This window comes from Syngnathus floridae, chromosome 1 (assembly GCF_059516105.1).
Source record: "Syngnathus floridae isolate MCC-2025c chromosome 1, RoL_Sflo_1.0, whole genome shotgun sequence".
Lineage (NCBI taxonomy): Eukaryota > Metazoa > Chordata > Actinopteri > Syngnathiformes > Syngnathidae > Syngnathus > Syngnathus floridae.
In genome coordinates, this window is record NC_142413.1 from 5,276,884 (window position 1) to 5,295,582 (window position 18,699).

General features: G+C 45.0%; 5 protein-coding genes across 11 annotated transcripts; 2 read left to right on the forward strand and 3 right to left on the reverse strand.

Moving 5' to 3' along the window:
- Positions 1-155: 155 nt before the first annotated feature.
- LOC148403573 (eukaryotic translation initiation factor 5A-1) lies at positions 156-3,478 on the forward strand. The gene is made up of 6 exons (XM_088382286.1): positions 156-472; positions 1,971-2,140; positions 2,216-2,320; positions 2,393-2,524; positions 2,887-2,957; positions 3,101-3,478. Exons 2-5 carry the CDS (start codon positions 1,973-1,975, stop codon positions 2,947-2,949), a joined length of 468 nt encoding a protein of 155 aa, XP_088238412.1. The 5' UTR covers positions 156-472; positions 1,971-1,972; the 3' UTR covers positions 2,950-2,957; positions 3,101-3,478.
- A 609-nt stretch (positions 3,479-4,087) lies between these two features.
- gps2 (G protein pathway suppressor 2) lies at positions 4,088-7,925 on the reverse strand. Its single transcript, XM_088382181.1, has 11 exons — positions 7,759-7,925; positions 6,786-6,903; positions 6,587-6,696; positions 6,178-6,290; positions 6,021-6,100; positions 5,828-5,907; positions 5,213-5,384; positions 5,050-5,133; positions 4,637-4,713; positions 4,470-4,565; positions 4,088-4,391 (listed from the first exon to the last, which is right to left on the reverse strand). The coding sequence occupies exons 2-11, from the start codon at positions 6,877-6,879 to the stop codon at positions 4,299-4,301; spliced, it is 999 nt and encodes a 332-aa protein (XP_088238307.1). The 5' UTR covers positions 6,880-6,903; positions 7,759-7,925; the 3' UTR covers positions 4,088-4,298.
- Positions 5,819-18,495, forward strand: ift46 (intraflagellar transport 46 homolog (Chlamydomonas)). 7 transcript variants are annotated; one of them, XM_088382213.1, is made up of 11 exons: positions 5,819-5,919; positions 6,001-6,162; positions 11,985-12,116; positions 12,552-13,475; positions 13,557-14,059; positions 14,619-14,718; positions 16,868-16,969; positions 17,037-17,344; positions 17,443-17,536; positions 17,610-17,741; positions 17,901-18,495. In XM_088382213.1, exons 7-11 carry the CDS (start codon positions 16,874-16,876, stop codon positions 18,246-18,248), a joined length of 978 nt encoding a protein of 325 aa, XP_088238339.1. In that variant the 5' UTR covers positions 5,819-5,919; positions 6,001-6,162; positions 11,985-12,116; positions 12,552-13,475; positions 13,557-14,059; positions 14,619-14,718; positions 16,868-16,873; the 3' UTR covers positions 18,249-18,495. The 7 variants fall into 7 exon arrangements, 6 of the variants coding, with proteins under 6 accessions (XP_088238339.1, XP_088238354.1, XP_088238330.1 ...); XM_088382228.1 differs by lacking the exons at positions 5,819-5,919; positions 6,001-6,162 and adding an exon at positions 11,665-11,884 and having other exon boundaries at positions 16,868-16,930; XM_088382204.1 differs by lacking the exons at positions 5,819-5,919; positions 6,001-6,162 and adding an exon at positions 11,670-11,884.
- Positions 8,161-10,064, reverse strand: LOC148403576 (gamma-aminobutyric acid receptor-associated protein). The gene is made up of 4 exons (XM_088382297.1): positions 9,827-10,064; positions 8,991-9,069; positions 8,717-8,835; positions 8,161-8,635 (listed from the first exon to the last, which is right to left on the reverse strand). The coding sequence occupies exons 1-4, from the start codon at positions 9,914-9,916 to the stop codon at positions 8,555-8,557; spliced, it is 369 nt and encodes a 122-aa protein (XP_088238423.1). The 5' UTR covers positions 9,917-10,064; the 3' UTR covers positions 8,161-8,554.
- LOC148403577 (serrate RNA effector molecule homolog B-like) lies at positions 11,097-16,336 on the reverse strand. Its single transcript, XM_088382110.1, has 18 exons — positions 16,220-16,336; positions 16,036-16,146; positions 15,172-15,346; positions 14,982-15,092; positions 14,766-14,909; positions 14,642-14,702; positions 14,256-14,553; positions 13,901-14,040; positions 13,535-13,831; positions 13,397-13,458; positions 13,254-13,332; positions 13,004-13,168; positions 12,766-12,921; positions 12,546-12,699; positions 11,958-12,070; positions 11,651-11,882; positions 11,390-11,582; positions 11,097-11,314 (listed from the first exon to the last, which is right to left on the reverse strand). The coding sequence occupies exons 3-18, from the start codon at positions 15,288-15,290 to the stop codon at positions 11,239-11,241; spliced, it is 2,400 nt and encodes a 799-aa protein (XP_088238236.1). The 5' UTR covers positions 15,291-15,346; positions 16,036-16,146; positions 16,220-16,336; the 3' UTR covers positions 11,097-11,238.
- Positions 18,496-18,699: the final 204 nt, after the last annotated feature.

The following is an 18,699-nucleotide window of genomic DNA, read 5'->3' on the forward strand; positions in this document are numbered from 1 at the left end:
ATTTGAGACTGTAGGCATTTTGAGGTAAATTAGGTGACTCACGGGAACACGCTAACAACAACGAGAACAGACGTCTCGAATTTATTTTTTATTGTGAAGGTCCGAACCGGACGTTTCGCTTCCTGCTCCATTATAACACGGCTGAATGGGAAGGGAGGGAGGAGAGGCGGAGGGGGCGTACCGGGGCCGTCTGACGCCACAACCAAATAACGGGACCGTAGAGCGGGCGTGTCCTCTCTAGTCCGGCGTCGGACTTTTGACGATTGAGCCGAGGGGTGAAAAAGCCGCAGTAGCGTGCTTACCTAAACCAACAACAGTGAAACAACAACAACAGCGGCAACAAAGCCAATCGGGACTGAAATGAAAGACTAATAACGAGGTAGCTAGACACGGGAGAGCAAGTGGACGACGAGGCCACTCCACAGGGGGACTTAATAGTGAAGCCACACAGGAGATTCTTTGTACAACAAGGGTGAGTTACGTATCAAAACACGTCCTATAGAACATAAATAAGGATACAGAATATCCATATTTTCTCCTTAGCACCAAACACATTCATATGAATCGGCTTCATCCTCCCCCGCTGAATTCCACACACCTGACATTAAGCTAATTAAACACCGACAACATTTTGATTTCATGTCCACGTACTTAATTGCCACGTTTTAAATCAACATTAGTACTTGGAGTCGTGTACAGTATTTTGAAGAGTCTGCTGGCTGACTTCAAGGAGAGAGTGAGATGGAACAAAGTGGAGCATCAAGTAATGGCTTAGTCATGACAGCTGTAGCTTAGCTCGCAGCAGCAGCAGCAGCAGCAGCAGCTATGTTAGCGGGCCAACATTCAAGTGGAGGATGAGGAAGGCTCGTGGAAATGGCACATATGCGTGGGCTGTGTTATTGTGACGTTTGGAGCGCGGAGTTTTTGAGGGGGGGAGCTGATGGGATGATGCGGCTGTCACACTGACGCGGGGCCGCCGTGGCACGCACGGACTAGGCCTCCTGCACCAGTATTTCAAATAGAAGTCAATTGTTTTGTTTAAAACGTGAGTCTAAATACCTAAAGCCATCCAGCTTATTTGTCCTCATTTTATTTGGTTTCAATAAATGCATTCCCAACGTGATTCCTGTTTATATGACATTAAGTTTAATTCAATTTAGTGAATGTCTTTTACTTTGTTGACACAACTAAAGAGTGCCGAGCGTTTTTTGGACACCTAATGCTTATGTTTAGAGCTGTTGTGAAAGCGCTATATAAATATATATTATGTAATGTATGGCAAAGTTTTTACATTACAAACGGCCCAGGTGTTGATTTGAAGTGAGGCATTTCTTCAAGTCTCACTGATTGTTTGCGGCATGCCATCTAATATTAGATTGTAGGCTACTATTTCAGGGAATACGTTCATGGTTGTTTGATGCGATTACTGCAAAAATGAGCCCAACTGCATTTCACCAGATTTGTTAAGTCTGCGTAAACTACTGATTTGAAGTAAGACATTTATTTGGGAGGATACTTGTAAATGATAGTGACAAGCGTGTTTTTCCTGAGGGGCAAAAAAAAATGAATGTATCTGTTAGAGGTGAGGCATTTCTTTAAGTCAGGGGTGTCAAACTTGTTTTTTTCACGGGCCGCATTGTAGTCATAGCTTCTTTCGGAGGGCCATTATGACTGTCAACCCAAATGTATGAGCACAAAACAAAATAAACTGACAAATAACTCGTTTTCAAATCAGACGACTAAAAACTGGTCAAATATTAAAAAAAAAAAAAAAAAGATATTATTAAAAGTGAAAACAATTTGCAATTCTAGTCATGACAATTTGTCTTTGCAGCCCGCTTAAAATGATGTGGCGGGCCGTATCTGGCCCTCGGGCCTTGAGTTTGACTCTTGCTTTAAGTGGACATGCCATGCGGAGTGTTGCGTGAGACAATGTGTTCACCGTGTGCGCTCGTGTGGCTCCTCCTCAGACATGGCGGATGCAGAGCTGGACTTTCAGACGGGCGACGCCGGCGCGTCAGCCACCTACCCCATGCAGTGCTCAGCCCTGCGCAAGAACGGCCACGTTGTGCTTAAAGGTCGCCCCTGCAAGATTATGGAGATGTCCACCTCCAAAACGGGCAAGCACGGCCACGCCAAGGTGAGCCACCATGCCCTGCGCCCTACCACGCATTCAGTATTCAAAGCCAAACCCGAGTTCTGCTGTCTTCCACAGGTCCACCTGGTTGGCATCGACATCTTCTCCGGAAAGAAGTATGAAGATATCTGCCCTTCCACCCACAACATGGACGTTCCCAACATCAAGAGGGTTGACTACCAAGTGAGACTTTGTAAATACCACTAGACACCGAATCCCAAATTCTTTACAAACCTCCCCTTTTTTCACTCCTAGCTGATCGGTATCCAAGATGGCTACCTGTCCCTACTCCTGGACAGCGGGGAGGTCCGAGAGGACCTGAAGATCCCAGATGGTGACCTGGGCAAAGAGATCGAGAGCAAAAATGAAGCTGGGGAAGAAATCCTGGTCAGTATTTACCAAGGTTATCTTAGCTCATGATTTTTAAGTAGAGGGCAATGCCAATGAATTAAGACATGGTAGCTATTAAAAGTGGGCGGGGCAATGACATACCAGCTCTGCCGAACCCCTGAAGCCGACTCGCCGAACCCCTGAAGCCGACTCACCGAACCCCTAGGGTTCAATCGAACCCAGGTTAAGAACCACTGAGCTCGGGCTTTTATTATAATTGTATCATTTGCGCCATAGCAACGCATAAAGCGGAGGCCAAAATTTAGGAACAGTTACTGAATGATACCACCTGTTATTTTGGTGCTGGTTCCCTCATGGAGACATCTATTTATGGCGAGGCGTTGACTTTTGTTATTCAGGTGACCGTTCTCAACGCAATGGATGAAGAAGCTGCCATCGGCATCAAAGCTTTTGGGAGATAAGCACCAAGGTAAACAAGAAGCATATACATCATAGCACCATTTTCCATTTTGAGGTGTGGCATCATAAAAACTCTCCTTTTCCTCCTGCTTTCTGACTTTTCTTTCCCATTTTTCACTCTTTTCATTTTTTCTTCTTACAACTGTGTTACAGGGGCTGCCGGACCTTGGGGGAAAAAGGGAGGACGTGTTGCAATCCTCCTTTCCTTCTTTCTTTTTCATAGCTCTCCCTCTCTCTATACTTCAGAGCATGGGTTTCTAATGTTTATTATGATTGTATATTAGGAGCAATTGGGTTCAATGCCCACTGAGCAATTTGGGAGTATCCAAGTGGCATTAATGCTACTCTATTTTTATTTTGAATATTTTTTACTTGATCCCCCGTTTTGTCAAAGGGCTTCATTGCAAAAATAATGGAAGCTTGCCATACATTGCGGTTTCCTCTCAAGCGCGGCTAAATTCGGTTCCCGCCCGTGTTTATTTTCCAAACGCTCGTTACAGGAAGTCCAATTAAAATGGAGGTAACCAACTAGTCCAGTTGTTGTAATTGAGTGCTGATTCAATTTAAAAGGCAGGAAAGTAGCACAAATATTGTCACTGCAAACACTGATTCATTTTGGGCCGTTGAAAAAAATATGTATCGTATATTAATGGATAGATTGAATACATTTTGGGGTGCCTAAATTAATTGAATTAATCAGATTTTCCGGTGATGGTCAATGTTGTGCATTATCGATGATTTAAGAAATTGTTAAAAATGTATGAGACTTATAAACTGATCAATTGAGAAGCTTTTGGGGCAAAATTATCCTTCACAAAGTAAAAAAAAAAATCAGGTTTTAAAATTAACTTCATCCATAGAAAAATAATCTAAAAGTAATTCAGCAATAGCTGCGGTAGTCAATCAAATCAAATAGTGTGAAAAATACAAGTAAAAATTGAATCAATCATGGATTTGATGGGAGCGGCTGATAATCTCATGCATGATAAATGATTTAAAATTTAAATAAATTATATATGAAATCAACAAACAAGATCAATTAAGTCTGTCAGTCAAATGTGTTTTGAAAAACGGACTAAGATGCGAATCCTTTGAAATAAACAATTGACAAAGTCAACAAACGTGAATCGAGGCACTGAGTACAAATCCATGGACATGCTCAACATTTTATTAAGCAACGTACAGTAAAATCTCTCATTGGAAATTGTCGTAACATAAACTGTACACAAGCTTACAATAAAGAAAACGGGGTAGGGGGTATTCAATACTCCTCCCATGAGAGATACCGTGCGTGAACGACATGTCAAAAACAAAAGTCGAAACTCCAAATTTCAGGACGACTTGGAATGAGTCACTTGGCGTGGTGGTAAAACCTCTGGCCGCTCTGGGTGTGGGGCAGGAAGCCGTGGCGTGGCGCAGCCTGCGGCGAGCTCTGGAATGCGGCCTAGGCAAAAACACAGAACAGGCGTGTTATGACATCACCAAGTCATGGCGGGCGACTCGCTGCGGGGGGGGGGGTCACCTTTGCTGTGGGAATCTGGACGGCCATGGATGGTGTAGGCAGCAAGCCTTGAGCCGATGGATGCATGGCGGTCGGGTGCATGGGCCTCAGGGCACCCTGCGTGGCGACAAATGCAAACGACGGGTGATTCAGGCTGCTGTTTACGCCGGCAAAAAGGGGCTACGTACCGCGTCGGTAAAGCCCGACTGCTGATTGGCGTGTTCCAACTGCTTCTGGAGAGGGATTCCGGCACCAGGGATGTAGCCTGACACGCGACAACAGTAAATCACAACTACTCAGTCCATCATACAGCTCATCTCTAGTCCGTAAATAACTCAAACTAAAATTAAACCAATTCAAATTGGACATTTATTAATGTCGTAGATTAAAGACAATAAAAAAATAGGGCAATAATAATCAAGGAAATTGTTAGGGTAACCCCCCCCCCTCCACGAAATTAACAATAGCTTCTCTAAGGGTAATTAATAGGTTAGTTAATAAATGTTATATTTTAAAATAACGAAGAAAAAGTACATGTATTTTGGGGAAACGGAAACAAAAAAAAGATGTGCACGCCAGTCAAATATTTTTGAGAACTGACCAGGTTGGGAGGTAAAGTGACTGTGGACCGGGTAGGCAGGCTGTTGGTGGGGCAGATACTGCATGGCCTGAAAGGCGGACGCTCCTAAAGGGGCGAGGGGTCAAAGCTACACGTTAACAAATACTGACGCCGCATAGCATTCCACACGCGTGCGAGGCCGTACCTCGGATCTGAGAGCCGCTGGCGAAGCTGACCGGCACGGACGGTCCGGGAGCGTAGGTGGCGGGATGCTGGGCCTGCGCCACCCCATAGGACTCATGGACCGCCTGGGCCCCACTGAATTGGCCGTGCTCCGCTGAACCCGAACTGAATGCAGGCGTTTGATAGTGACGTGTCTAGTCAAAGAAAGGACATTGGATTCAAAATCCTTCCATACCTGCTCGGTAGTCAGTCGGCCATTTTGTAGTCCCATTTGAGTTGGGCTAATTTTGTAAATGACACTAAGCAGAAAACAACATCCAGCAGACTCTTGTGGTTTTTTTTTTTTTGTGCGATTTGGGGTTTTGACAAATTTGTTTCATCTAAATTCTGCCCCAAATGTTATAAAGACATACAATGGGGCAAAAAAGTATTTAGTCAGCCACCAATTGTGCACTTGAAAGATGGGAGATGCCTGTAATTTTCAACACAATGAGAGACAAAATAAAAAATGCAGAAAATCACATCGTCAAGTGATTTCAGTCCCTTTTCCCTAATCATGAGAGAGGAGGAGCCAATTTTCTGAATGGTGCTGGGTTGGCTGCACGCAATTTTGTGAAAGATACCAACGGTCACTTACAGGAAGAACAGCGCTCTGGAAAAGCTGCTTGCTCCGATCTCCTAGCAGCGCGCCGGGTCGACTGTGGCTGACGGGACTGCCTGATGAACGAGGTGGGCAATTATGAAAACTATGTTGAAAGTCACGTATCGCGTTCAAGCATAAATATCCTCATTTTATTCACGTATTCCAAGGTATCTCGAGTGGCGCTCACCCTGAATATTGAGGAGGTGCTGGCCAGCATGCATGGGAAGGCTAGCCTGGTAGCTGGCCGACGTCAACGTGGTGATGTCACTGAAAGGACAGGAAGTGAGCGAGCGGCGCGTCAGCAAATAAGGGCACGAGTCAAGCAGCAGGTAAGCGGTACCCACCTTTGCTCCTTGCGCCGTCTTTTCTCTTCTTCATGGAGGACTTTCTTGAGTTGCAAAAAGAGCTGATGTTTCTCCTCTTGGAGCCCTTGAAGCTTTTCGCCCATCTTCATCACCTGAATAATATCCATTATCAAATTTATCCACCAATTTAAATATTTCCCATACAAATTGAAACTTTCACAATTATAACTTATTTTTGGGAACTAGTTGGCAAGTTAGTGTATTTAAATTAATAATAAAAATGAATAACCTCATGAGTAAAGTCAAATTACATAGCATCTTACTTTGATGAAATCACCTATTTTAATTAGGTACAGTCATTTTTCTAATTGTCAAATTACACTAAGCAACACTTTATAACTTTAATTTATTTGATTTTTGTACTTTTATTTTATTTTTTTATTCAAACCTGTTCTTTGGTTTCCTCTAAGGACATCCTCTCCTCAATCTCCTTGGTTCTCTTCCTCTCCTCCTCCTCCTTCATCTTCTGCTCCATCATCTTGTCCACCTCCTCCTCCTCTGGAAAAAAAGAAAAAAAAAAGACCCGAATGCCACTTCAGCAGGGTGTGTGCAAAAGGAAAGCGGGGAGAGGGCATGCAATGTGTCACCTTGTCGCTTACGCTCTCGCTCCCTCATGATGTGCTTGTGGAGGGCGCGGGCCATCGCGTTGGACAGCTTGGGTCTCTCCAGCAGGGCGGGCATGGTGACAGGCAATGGAGGGGCCAGCTAAAAGGCAACAGCACACCTTCAGGAATCATTTTCATCAATTAATTTTTTACATTTTATAATCATACAAAATCTAATCAAATATATTTGCTTTTACCTCAGGTTTTTGTGACAGTTATTATAGTATATAACAGGAACATTTTAATATAAGAATAGTGGCAGGTTATTTTCTTAGTGCTAATTTCTTATAGTGAAAAATAAAGTTATACATTTTTCATAGTTTTCTTCAAATACATATTACTTTCAATTTAATATTTTCCCCATTGCAGATTTATTCTGAAGCATTTCGGGCTTCTCATTTTGAATGTAATCTATTTGTAACTTAATGGAATTAATTTTATATATAAAATATTACTAACTTATTTTGAATATATCGTTGCAGATTACCAGTCTGCACTTTCTACCAATAACTAATTTTGCAAAAAAGTCAAACGAATTAGATATGGTTTAGTTACATATATTATGTATCGATTGACAGTATGTTTTATCCTTTATTTGATTCCTTTTACTCCTGCCAAATGAATCAGAGTAACATGGGAAGCGCAAACAAATTAACTGTCAAATCATTATTACTGAGCTATAAAACTAGCTAGAAGCTGATCAAGGCCTACACACCACACCGACAAGCTGCCAGGTTAGCCCTGCATTAGGAAGCTGCAGTTAAATTTAAGTCTATGTATATATATTAACGTAATGCGTAGTAGAGACTGAAATTGTTCATTTAAATCAAGAAAGTGCACATTGCATTTAAGGTCGCACGCCACCTTCTGCAGCAAAATTGAACCAGTTAGCCCAACGTAGCTTACGGCGTCATATAGGCAGCTAAATCGTAAAAATAAAGTCAAAAACGCTTACTTTCGACGTCGTGCGTGTCCTTAAACGTGTGCTCAGTTGATTGTTTAACTATATTCTCGTCTTGATGTTTGGATTTTCCATAAAAGAAAATTTCGCCGCTAACGATAAACAAGAGCGTTGACGACGAAAACGCACTTCTGGTGTCTGATGCGTTCTGGGAAATGTAGTTTCCTTCAGGCAACATTTTCTCTCGCGAGATTAGCATCTGCGGGAGTTAACCGCATATTGATCAGTTTTATATAATTTGATCAATAACAGGAAAGACTTTTTGCCTTGGTATTTTCATGGTTAAATGTCGCCCAGGTGTAAAACAGTCGATTTTTAAAAAAGTTCCGTGTAATTTTAGGCATTAATTCAGACAATCCTTATTGACAGGATAAAAATCAAGACAAGAGACACGAGTAACTTTTTCATCACATTTTATCATTTAATGCTCACGAGTGGAGAGAAAGCGCCAGTAATGCAGCTCTATAGACTTCTTTTTTTTTTAAAAAAAAATTGAAAAAAAAAATTGCACTCATCTTCACAATACGGTAAATAAAGCCATCTAAAATTAACAATAACCACAATGAATCATACTCAACATAATATAGTTCCTTAGCAGTCAGGAAATAAGAAATGGAGGCCGATAGATACAACGTGAGACTGACTAATGGAGACGAAAGGGAGAAGGGCGGTGAAAGTGCATCTGACGCCTTTTGCTCTGTGAACTCCAAGCTGCTGAGCTAGATTAAATATTTCCAATGGATGGATGTGCGCGTCACGGGAAGGCGGCGGGCAAGCGACAGAGTGGGGATCACATTTCCCTTTGGCTGCTCCCGTACACACTCTCGTCACTGTAGGCAATGTAGAGGAAAAAATCCTCTTCGTGGTGCTCCTAAATTGAGAAAAAATAGAAAGATGTGAATTAACGACGGTGGCAATCTAAAATAGGAAACTGAGAAAGCGATGACCTCACCTGGTACAACAGTCCCATGGTGGCCGAGGTGGGTGGAATGACATTGTTTACAAAGAAGAAGAGCGCATCCTCAGCTCGCAAGTGGATTCGTTTTCGGATGAGGAAATAAAACTGGCCCACTGCATTGAGAAAAGGATGAAAAAAATATTTAAGTAAAATAAATATTTTAAAACAATTATAAAAATATTATACGTGATTTCAATTGAGCATGTAATTTTTTCAACTAAAAATTATTTTGTTCAGAATTGGTAGAAGCAGAAAAATGTTTAGTCACCTGTCAGGTCGGAGGGGACGAGATACTTCTTCTTGTCCAGGTCACCTATTCTGGCTTTGGGAGCTTTCTCCACAATAACCTGGAAAATACACATTTATCATAATGAATGAATAAAATGAAAATAACTCATGAACGTGCATGCATTTAGAGAAATTAGACTATTCCTAATAATTACAAAGAAAAAAATTATTGAGTTCCTCTTTGGGAAACCCAATTACTTAATAAATGATGGTACTATTGTATTATTAATAATGTATGCAATAGCTAGCTAACTAGCTATTGGCAAACATGTTAAAATGTTTATATTGTGTCAAATATTTTTCATGTATTGAGTAAACCAAGTACAAATTGTTTTATAGCTTATTTCACTATTCTCGTTTATTGTACTCAGTTTCAAGATGCAAGTATTTCATTACATAAGCGAAACTTGTTTTTTGATTGGGCAATATCGTTTACTTTCAATCGTTATGTAATTCATGCTTATTTTTACTCATTCTAATCAATCAAGAATATAACAATATACATGTACACACACATTACTTTCACCCTTACAACAAATCAATGAATAGATGAAGCCAATTTGCTAAATTGTGTCGCTGCTAAATGCGGAAGCTTACTACGACGTTGAAGTCAAAGCCAAGAGGCCCGTTACTGCCCACCGACCGACATTCTCGTCATTACCCCCGCAAATGCGACATTTGACTTCATTTTCAGCACATTTGTGGAATGGGCGGATTAAAATCCACACATTCGGCCAACCCAAGAGAGAGTCGTGATTGATTCGCTCGAGGATAGCCAGGCTGCTACTTAACCGCTAACGTTAGCCGACTACTTACGGGAACCCTATCGGGATACTTCTTCCGAATCTTCTCGCCTTCGGACCGCCTTTTCTCAAAAGGGTGTTCTTCTTTGTATTGGAACTTCATTGTTACGCGAGATGACAGACGAGGAGTCGGTCGGAGGCTCGTTCCGTGTTCGGGCCGAGGTATCGGGGGGGAAGAAAATCGCTGACAAACTGACCACGACAACAACAAACGACGCTAAAGTGGCTAGCTATAGCGCGCGGAGGGATATACAATAACAATGTGACGTAAGTGGGGCTACGTCCACGTAGAAGTCACATCAACGTATGATGGCAATTCGGTCGGTATCTTAGAACAACAATCCCTTTACTGAATGGCGACATAGTTCAAAGTCGAGTGTGCGTTTGCGTGTGAGTGGGAGCGGGAGTTGAGGGACTACTTTATTTTGATCACACGTTGCGCCTGAACCCGTCGGAACAAAGTGGTGATTCGGCCGCTCATATGACACTGCGGTTTGGCTGTCTTCCGCTTTGAACTCAAAACGTTACGATAAAGCGCCGCTTTCAAAATCAAAATACGGCAGCAATCAGTGTGATGTTACGCAATTGACGTTTGAAATTTTAGAACGACGTTAATAAAAGAAATCACCCTCAAATCTTATTCATTACTCCTTTAGGACAAATCTTATGTAGCATTTCAGAATAAGGTCTTTAGTAACATACATAACTGTAAATTTTGTGACATTTTTGACATTGAGATTTATAGATTGAGTTTATTAAAAATTCATAACCACGGGTAACACTGAATTAAAGCAAGAATTGACAAATCTATGTAAAAAATAAAAGCACAACTAAAAAGTCTGATCTAAATCATGAAAAAGGTAGCATCAGGGGTGATAAAATCATTGTTGGTCAGCGCCCCTTGATTTCGTTGAAAGTTGGTCGTCAGCTGCTGCAGTGGTGCATTGCTGGATTCTGGGTTACTCCCTAATCAGCGGGATGTATTCTTCTTGAATCCTTAAGACAAGCGTTGAGAATCGCCATCATAACTATCAATAATTCTCAGTGGAAAGTAAAAGACATCATTTTTTTTAAAGTGATTTGTCGAAACACTCCATGGGCTGCTGCCGATATGTGTGAGGTTTCATCATTGAGGTAAAACCAATGTGTGTCTTGATAAGACTACAACCAGTTCACATTCCCTACTAGTAGATGAACAATCCAACACTTGTTGAATTCTACTTTACAATCATTGCATATCGAATTTGTAATATATCGAAGTAGTTTAAACTTCAAGAAGGAGGTGTGGTTATTGTTTTTCTTTATTACGACATCATGACTTGCAAAAGTAACCTTGGTCCAGCTGGAAGGAACGCACGCACTCAGTCAACGCACACACACAAAAAAAGTACAGAGTAAATCCTGGGAAGCAAGGTTGCCTGTTGTTTAAAAGAAGTCCAGGTCATCCGGGGCATCCAGGTCTCTGTACTCGATGATGGAGCGCGGGTCTCCTCGCATTCCCCTGCACACGCGTGTACACAAAATTACACAACGTGTATACCAACATGGACGCTTACTATCATAGTGTTTCCTTGACCTGTTGTTTGGATGTTTCCCCGGGAACCCCAAGTTGCCCCTGAAGTTGTCATAATGACCGCGACTGGCCCCAAATTGGTTGGCGGGGTAAGGAGGAACGCCGGGGAAGGTGGGCAGCAGTGGCCTGATGGCGGGCGGGTATCCCAGAAGGCTTTGCTGTTGAGGCGACTGAGCGGGAAAGCTGGCGGGCGGTGCTGAACGAGGAAATGCAAAGCGGGGTGAGGGGACCATTTGCACTCTTGTCGTCACTTTTTGAGCTTACCTTGAGGTGGGGGTGGCGGGGGTTTGTTCTCAGGCAGTGCTGGTCTCTTCGCATCCGACAAGTAGTTGTTGAAGTAATCCACTTCCTGTCTGACGGCGTCCACCTTGTCGCCGTGTTTGTTGAGGATGTGTTTACGCACAAACTCGGGCGCCTTGAATTTCTTGCCGCTCAGAGGACACAGCCACTTGTCTTTGCTGAGCTCCTGAGTGTTGGCCGCCAGGAACTTCTCCACCTGTGAGCATCAAAATACACGCTGTCAAGAGAGAGATCATGCTCTTGTGGTGGATGACGGGCGGACGAGTCTCACTTCCTGTTCCGGGTCTTTCTTCCCCAGGCGCACGGCGTCTTCCGTGCTCAACACTTCGGGCGGACTCAGCAGAGGAGCCAGACGCTCCTCGCACATCTTCAGGTGTTCACTCACTGGCCGACCACAACAAAGTACGTCACGGCGGGTTCCATCACACGGGTATGTGTGTGTCAGTTGTTTTGCCTTCTTCACGGTTGATCATTTTTATTATGCTTTGACTCACGTATTTTTAAATTTAGTTGTAATTATTTGTTAGAGTAAGTTGGGTCGTTTTTGAATTTTTCAAAAACGTTTCGTTTTCATTTTTTTTTTTTATTATTTGGCACATGATTAAAAAAAATACTTATGTACAATTCTCAAAACAACTGTTAGTTATAACATTAGTTTCTGTTAACTATACTGTACAGACATGATGTAGACTGCCTTGAAACTTCAACAGGGGCCAGAACCTTACCTCTGGAGTAAAACCTTCTCTTGTGACCAGACTCCTTGAGACTATCTACTACAATCTCTCAAAACTAATTCCATTTTCCAGGCATGCTGAATGTGACGTCTACATATTTATGTTAATGTATGTGTGTGTTGTACCTTCAGTCGCCGTGATCTTGGCCACGGGCAGAGGTCCTCGCACATGGATCAGTCCGCAGCGATGGGGCATGTGGTCCTCGGCGGGATACTGGCAGAAGTTGTAGTAGTCCACAGAGTGGACCACACGCAAGTAGAGCAGCAGTGTGTCCAGCACCTGCAAACACACAAACACTTGCAAAAGCGCACAAAGACACCACACAAACAAAAAGCTGGTGCTCACCTTTATCAAGGTTTTATCCGTCTCGACTGTAACCTCGGAGGACGGGGCGGCGTCTTTGGCGTCGCCCGCCTCGCCGCCCGTCAGCTCCTCCTCTTCGGCGCTCACCTCCTCGATGAGGTAATCGGTGATGTTCTTTAGGACCGGGTTGGTGTCCGTCTGTGGTGGCGCATTCACGCGTGGATTTAGAGTCAAGCAGGAAGTGATGGCGAGGGGGGTTGCTTCTAACAGGAAGTCTCACCTGGTCTTGCCACAGCTCCGCTCTCTGGTCCAGCGTGTGCACCAGCCTGGCGGCCAGGCGGACGTCGTTCCTCGCCACAGGCTTGTGCTGAGTCAACCCGTTGACGCTGCGGACGCGCCGACACAAGTCGCGGTTGACCACTGGAGACAGCTCGCAGTCTCGGAGCTGCCCGGTGCCGCAGAAGATGGGACCGAATGAGAGGAGACGGGAGGACACAACGTCCAGAGCGCGAGTGCGGGACGACCTTTACCCGAATATTCTGCAGGTTCCAGCACGTCTCCTTGATGTTGACGCCGCGGTCGAACGTCAGCCAGCACCGTCGGAAGAACCTGAGGCATATTTGTACTGTGAAGCGCTGCTCTCATGTTTGAAAATCACGTACTTTCTACTCACCCCCTTTCTGGCTGAGGGTCTGACACCGCTACCCGCAGGAAGCCAGGGTACCTGCGACACAGCTGCAGACACAGCGAGGGTGAGTACACGTTTGTGGATGATGAAAGACACCCGCGAGAGACGAGAGGTGCCACTCACTGCAGCAATCTCTTCTTTGGAGGCGTCGGGCGGGACGCTCCGGATGAAGAGCGAGGTGGTGAGGTGCAGCGGCCGGGGAACGGCCGGCGACGCGGGCTCCTTCTCGCCGTCAGAGTGGGAGGAGTCGGAGGCCGAGCCTTCGCCACTGTCGGCCGACATGCTGCGCTTCCTCTTTCGGGTTTTCTTAGCCGCCGCCTCCTCCTCCTCTTCCTTCTGCTCCGCTTCCTCCTCCTCTTCTTCCTCTTCTTCTTCCTCCTCCTCATCCTCATCTTCCCCGTTCTGCTTGCCATCCTCATCCTTCTGAAGCGTAAAATCGTCAGCACCGTTTATTCATACAGTTATTCTGTAAAATTGTACTATTCTCACCTTGCTTCGGGTCCTCCCTGCCTCGCTGCCAGCCGGCTCTTTGCTCGGATTCGGCACCGAATCGCCAGCACCGGCGCGCTCCCCTCCGGGCTCCAGAACCTTCAGGTCCAAGTCTGTGCCACCCTCCATCTTGATGACGGCTACGGGCGAGAAACAAAGGTTAGTGAGGACTCAACCTCGCCAAAAGGAATAAAATGTGTATAAAAAAATAAGACACAGTACAATTGGATTAAATAATTCAACAGAGTTTAGAGTTTTTAAGTACACAATATTTCCCATAATATTTTTATAACCTTGACCACGAGAAAACTTTTCAAAAATAAAACCAATAACTAACAAACCCTCAAACCCTGACCTGCATCCAGCACTTTGATGATGGCGGTGGTGTGCTCCATGTCGAGCGACACCTCATCCAGCCACTTGTTGTCCCATAGAAAGAGAAACACGCCCAGACGGCGTTTGAGCGCGGCCAGAGACTCCGCCTTCCGGGCTGCAATGTCCTCGGGGTGGTATTTGGAGCGGAACCACTCCTGCTCTTTGTGCTGGATGAAAAAGTCCTGCAGCTGCTGGCGCCGGAAGTCCACTTTGTACTGATTATAGCGCTTGACCGCCTCCGTCTCATCCACACTGTCCTCTGTATTCAGTAGAAAGTCCTGTGCATCATATAATAGAGGTTATGCAAGTGACTGGACAATTTTTTTTTCAATCCATTTTTTAGGGGTGACTAGTGGCTTCGCTCACCTTGAAGCTTCTCATGGTTGGAGGTCCGGGTGGCGGCAGGTCAGGATCCGCCATCGCCAACCTAAGGGAAAGCGAAGGTGCGTCTGTTATGCCGCCGAGCATGCTCACTCGCCCGTGTACGCACCTTCCCTGAAGCGGGTGAGCTCCGTGATGCATGGGCAGTTGGGGGATGTCGGGAGGCCACCCCTGAGGCCCAACCCTTGGGAACAGAGCTGCACCTCCGCCGAAGGGCTGCTCGAAGCGGTATGGCTCGCCCCGGTGGTCATCCCTGATAAAACCAGCACGCCCTGAGCTGCGTTGTATCAAGATTTATGTGAGCTATACACGGGCCAGCACTCACCAATCTCTCCTCATGCGCTTGTGCTGGGGGCTCATATGTCTTGGCGGCGAAAACCTCTCCCTGCGACCACGATCGTAGTCACGTCTTCTCTCTCTCCCGCGCTCCCAATCCCTGAGTGTGCACGTTTACTCATCACGTGAACTATCCTGACATTACCTAAATACAGATTGTTCTATAATCTTAGTTTCACCTGTCGGGCCAGTCGTCGCGCCGCCTCTCTTCTCGCTCTCGGGATCGCTCCATGTCACTTCGCTCTCTTCGAAACTTGTCTCGACGCCGCCTGTCGAATTCATCATCGCTGTCCCCCATTTGTCTGCGCGCGAATCCACTCTTTGGTCTCTGAGGATTCACTGGCTTCTCGTGAACTGTTACAAAAACAATAAAAGAAAAAAAAAATCCCAAGACTTTGTGTTATACAGTTAGCAGGCTACTTCCCGGTTCATGGAGGATGGTACAATTAATCTGCATTTCCTCGTGCTGCCATTCATGCAATAAAATGGTAGCTTTGAGTTGTATCAAACACGCTCAGATTTAACACGGAGTAAATGCATTTATGATAGATTGGAACGACGTCTTCGTTAACTCAGCATGATTATTTGAAAGTATATAATTTATTCCTTGGCACAAAAACAGTTGGGAAACGGTGGTGGTCCAAGGCTTTTGCACAGTACTGTAGATAAACTGAATAAAATATCATACATGCATATTAGTTGTGCTTACACTAGACAAATGCAGAGACCTAGCAGCCGCCAGATAAAGAAAAACTTGTTCCTATGCGTTAGTGATTGTTTCTCGTTATTTACTAGCTAAAATATACAAAATAATTTCTACAACTCGCTGTTTGGTGAAACATCGAATATTGCTGGAACACTAACTTTCTATTAGCCGCTAACAGCTAAAGCTCGCTCGAGGTTAGCCTTCCTCTAGCTTAAGCGCGGCTTGTTAGCTCCACTCCCGCCTACTCCGTTTAGGGCTCGGACTTTAGACCCAATTTACTAAAACGCGCTTGACAATTTTGTATCGTATATTTTTTTGTTCCTATTGCACAATTTACCTGAAAACGTTGCGAACGAAAACAATGAGACCAGCTCACACACAACAAGAGTCCCGCCGCCACAACGGCCAATCACGACAGCCTCCCAGGCCCAAGTTGCCCTCTAGTGCCCTGAAGGGATAAAAAACCATGTCTTGAGATGCACTTTTTGTGTTCAAAGAATTATTAAGGCGTCAATCTTTACTTCTGTGGCTTCTGATGTAATATTGGTCCATTTTCTCGTGGAGAGTGAGCATTTTTAACTCGTGTGCGCACCAGCCCACAGGGTGGCGATAGAGCGCAGGTGCAACGAACCGCTTTGTTTGACGATAGGTGAAGAAGATAAAACGACATGATTATTAGTAGAAGAAGAAAACAACATGGCGTCTCCGGTTGCTAGGCTACAGAACTGTCCACGGTTGTGCTTTAGTGGCGTACGAGCGAGTTTAGACTTGGAGTGATACACTGATTTCTACATTTATGTGATAGGTGACCCCGCGTAACGACAACAGTGGCTGGAAAATTGTCGCGGAAATTCTCTCACTTTGGCAACAAGAAACCCAATTTTTGCTGATGCTAGGTGGCTGACGTTAGCATGTAAGCTCTGCTATGATGGCACACTCATAAGAATGAGAACAGAAATTCTAATGTATGTTAAAGTAAGCTATGCTACGCTAACACCTATTATATTTGAATTCAATTTGAGTCAGACATTATCTATATAATATGGTAACAAGATGAATCGTGTGAATTCAGCCCAGCCCCAACATGGGTGGTCCTGTGGTAAAATTAGATTCAGTATGTTTGCATTCATGTATTTTGTTGTCTCTTATTGAATCTTGTGTTTGCGTAGTTGTTGATGGAGCGAGCCGACCGGCGACTTGTGAAGAACCAACCATATGACGAGAGTGTGGAGGTGAGTGACTCGGCAGAGGAGGCGAGTATCCGCGGCCAGGTAAGAAGGGTCCGCCTATCCTCATCTTTAACTGGCTACCAACGCTCACCTATTTCTGCTTTTGCAGGCTGACCGCGGGAGGAACAGGAGGGGGCGCAGCATGTTATCCAGCAACAACAGCAGCAGTGACGAAATGGATGAAGATCGTGAGCCTCCAAGGGCCAAAGGGCCAGTCAGCAGGCAGCCTGGGGTCAGCCCCAACGAGGAAGACGACGAAGATGAGGAGGAAGAGTCAGAGGATGCGGACGATGACGACGACGACGATGATGATGACGACGATACCGGCGAGGCACCTGAGGGCGCGTACGACCCCGCCGACTACGCCAACCTGCCCGTCAGCACCGAGATCAAAGATTTGTTCCAGTACATCGTGCGGTGAGTTTGGTGTGATGTCTGTCTGACTGACTGACAATAAGTAACCAACACTATTATTGGCACTGGCTGACCGATTTTGTGATTGTGGTCTGCGCTAGGTACTCTCCCAAGTCCATCATACTAGAACACAGCCTGAGACCCTTCATCCCGGACTTCATCCCGGCTGTGGGCGACATCGATGCCTTTCTTAAGGTAGGCTCTTTCTTGCTGCTCCACCTGAACCCAAGCCAAAAGATCACCAGGCTGTTCCCCCTGCGGCACGCAGGTGCCAAGGCCGGATGCCAAAGCAGACGGGCTGGGCCTTCTGGTTCTTGACGAGCCCAGTGTGAAACAATCGGACCCCACTCTCTTGTCACTGTGGTTGTCCGAAGAGACCAAGCAGCATGCCACCAGCGAGGTACAAACCCCAGTGAGCTAAGTTCAATGAGCAAAATAAGATTTGAACTACCTTCACACGTTAACATTTAGTTAGCATTTCTAAAGAGTATTATACTTTTTTTTTTTTTTTTTTTTGTCATGTTACGAGCTAAATCATTTTTTTCTCAAACCTTTCCAGCTGAAGGTGACCAGTGTGTCCAGTCCTCAATCTAACCCTCGTGCCGTGGACAGCTGGGTGGAGAGCATCGGCGCCCTTCACCGCTCAAAGGCGGCGGCCAGCGTGCAGTACGCACGCGCCATGCCCGACATCGACGCCCTCATGCAGGAGTGGCCACCAGAGGTGGAGGAGACCCTGGGCCGCGTACGCCTGCCCCCTGCCCGCCTCTGCTGCAGCCTGCAACAGTACTGCGACATCGTGTGCGCCCTGCTTGACGTCCCCGTCTACTGCAGCCGCATCCAAGCGCTACACCTGCTCTTCAGCCTCTTCCTTGAGTTCAGAGACTCGCAGCACTTTGCACGCACTTGACCATGTGCATAGTGATATTTTTCATGACTTCCTTGTGAAATCATGTTCAAGTGTGCTTATAAGGTAACTTCCCTTACTGACCCAGGCTGAACTTTGTATCACCCAAACTAACTAAGAGTCTCTTAATCCCGTCAGGACTCGCCACCATGGATCATATATGCCGTCCAGCCTGCTCTTAAATTATATCACCAGGGAATGTTGTAGATGTGTTTGTTTGAAAATAAAAACAGTTTTGATAGTCATAGAATGCTGCATATGACTTTTTTATGTTTTCTACCTTGTTAAAAGATCATTGGTGGTAAATGAAAAAAAAAAAGTGTCTTTACTTAGCTGAATGATAGTATGATTAACAGCAATGACTTGAAAGTAAATTCAGGGCTTTGGCATCATCTTGTGGCAATTTTAAGAAGGATTTATTGTATTTTCTTTTTTTATGCATAGTAATTATGAT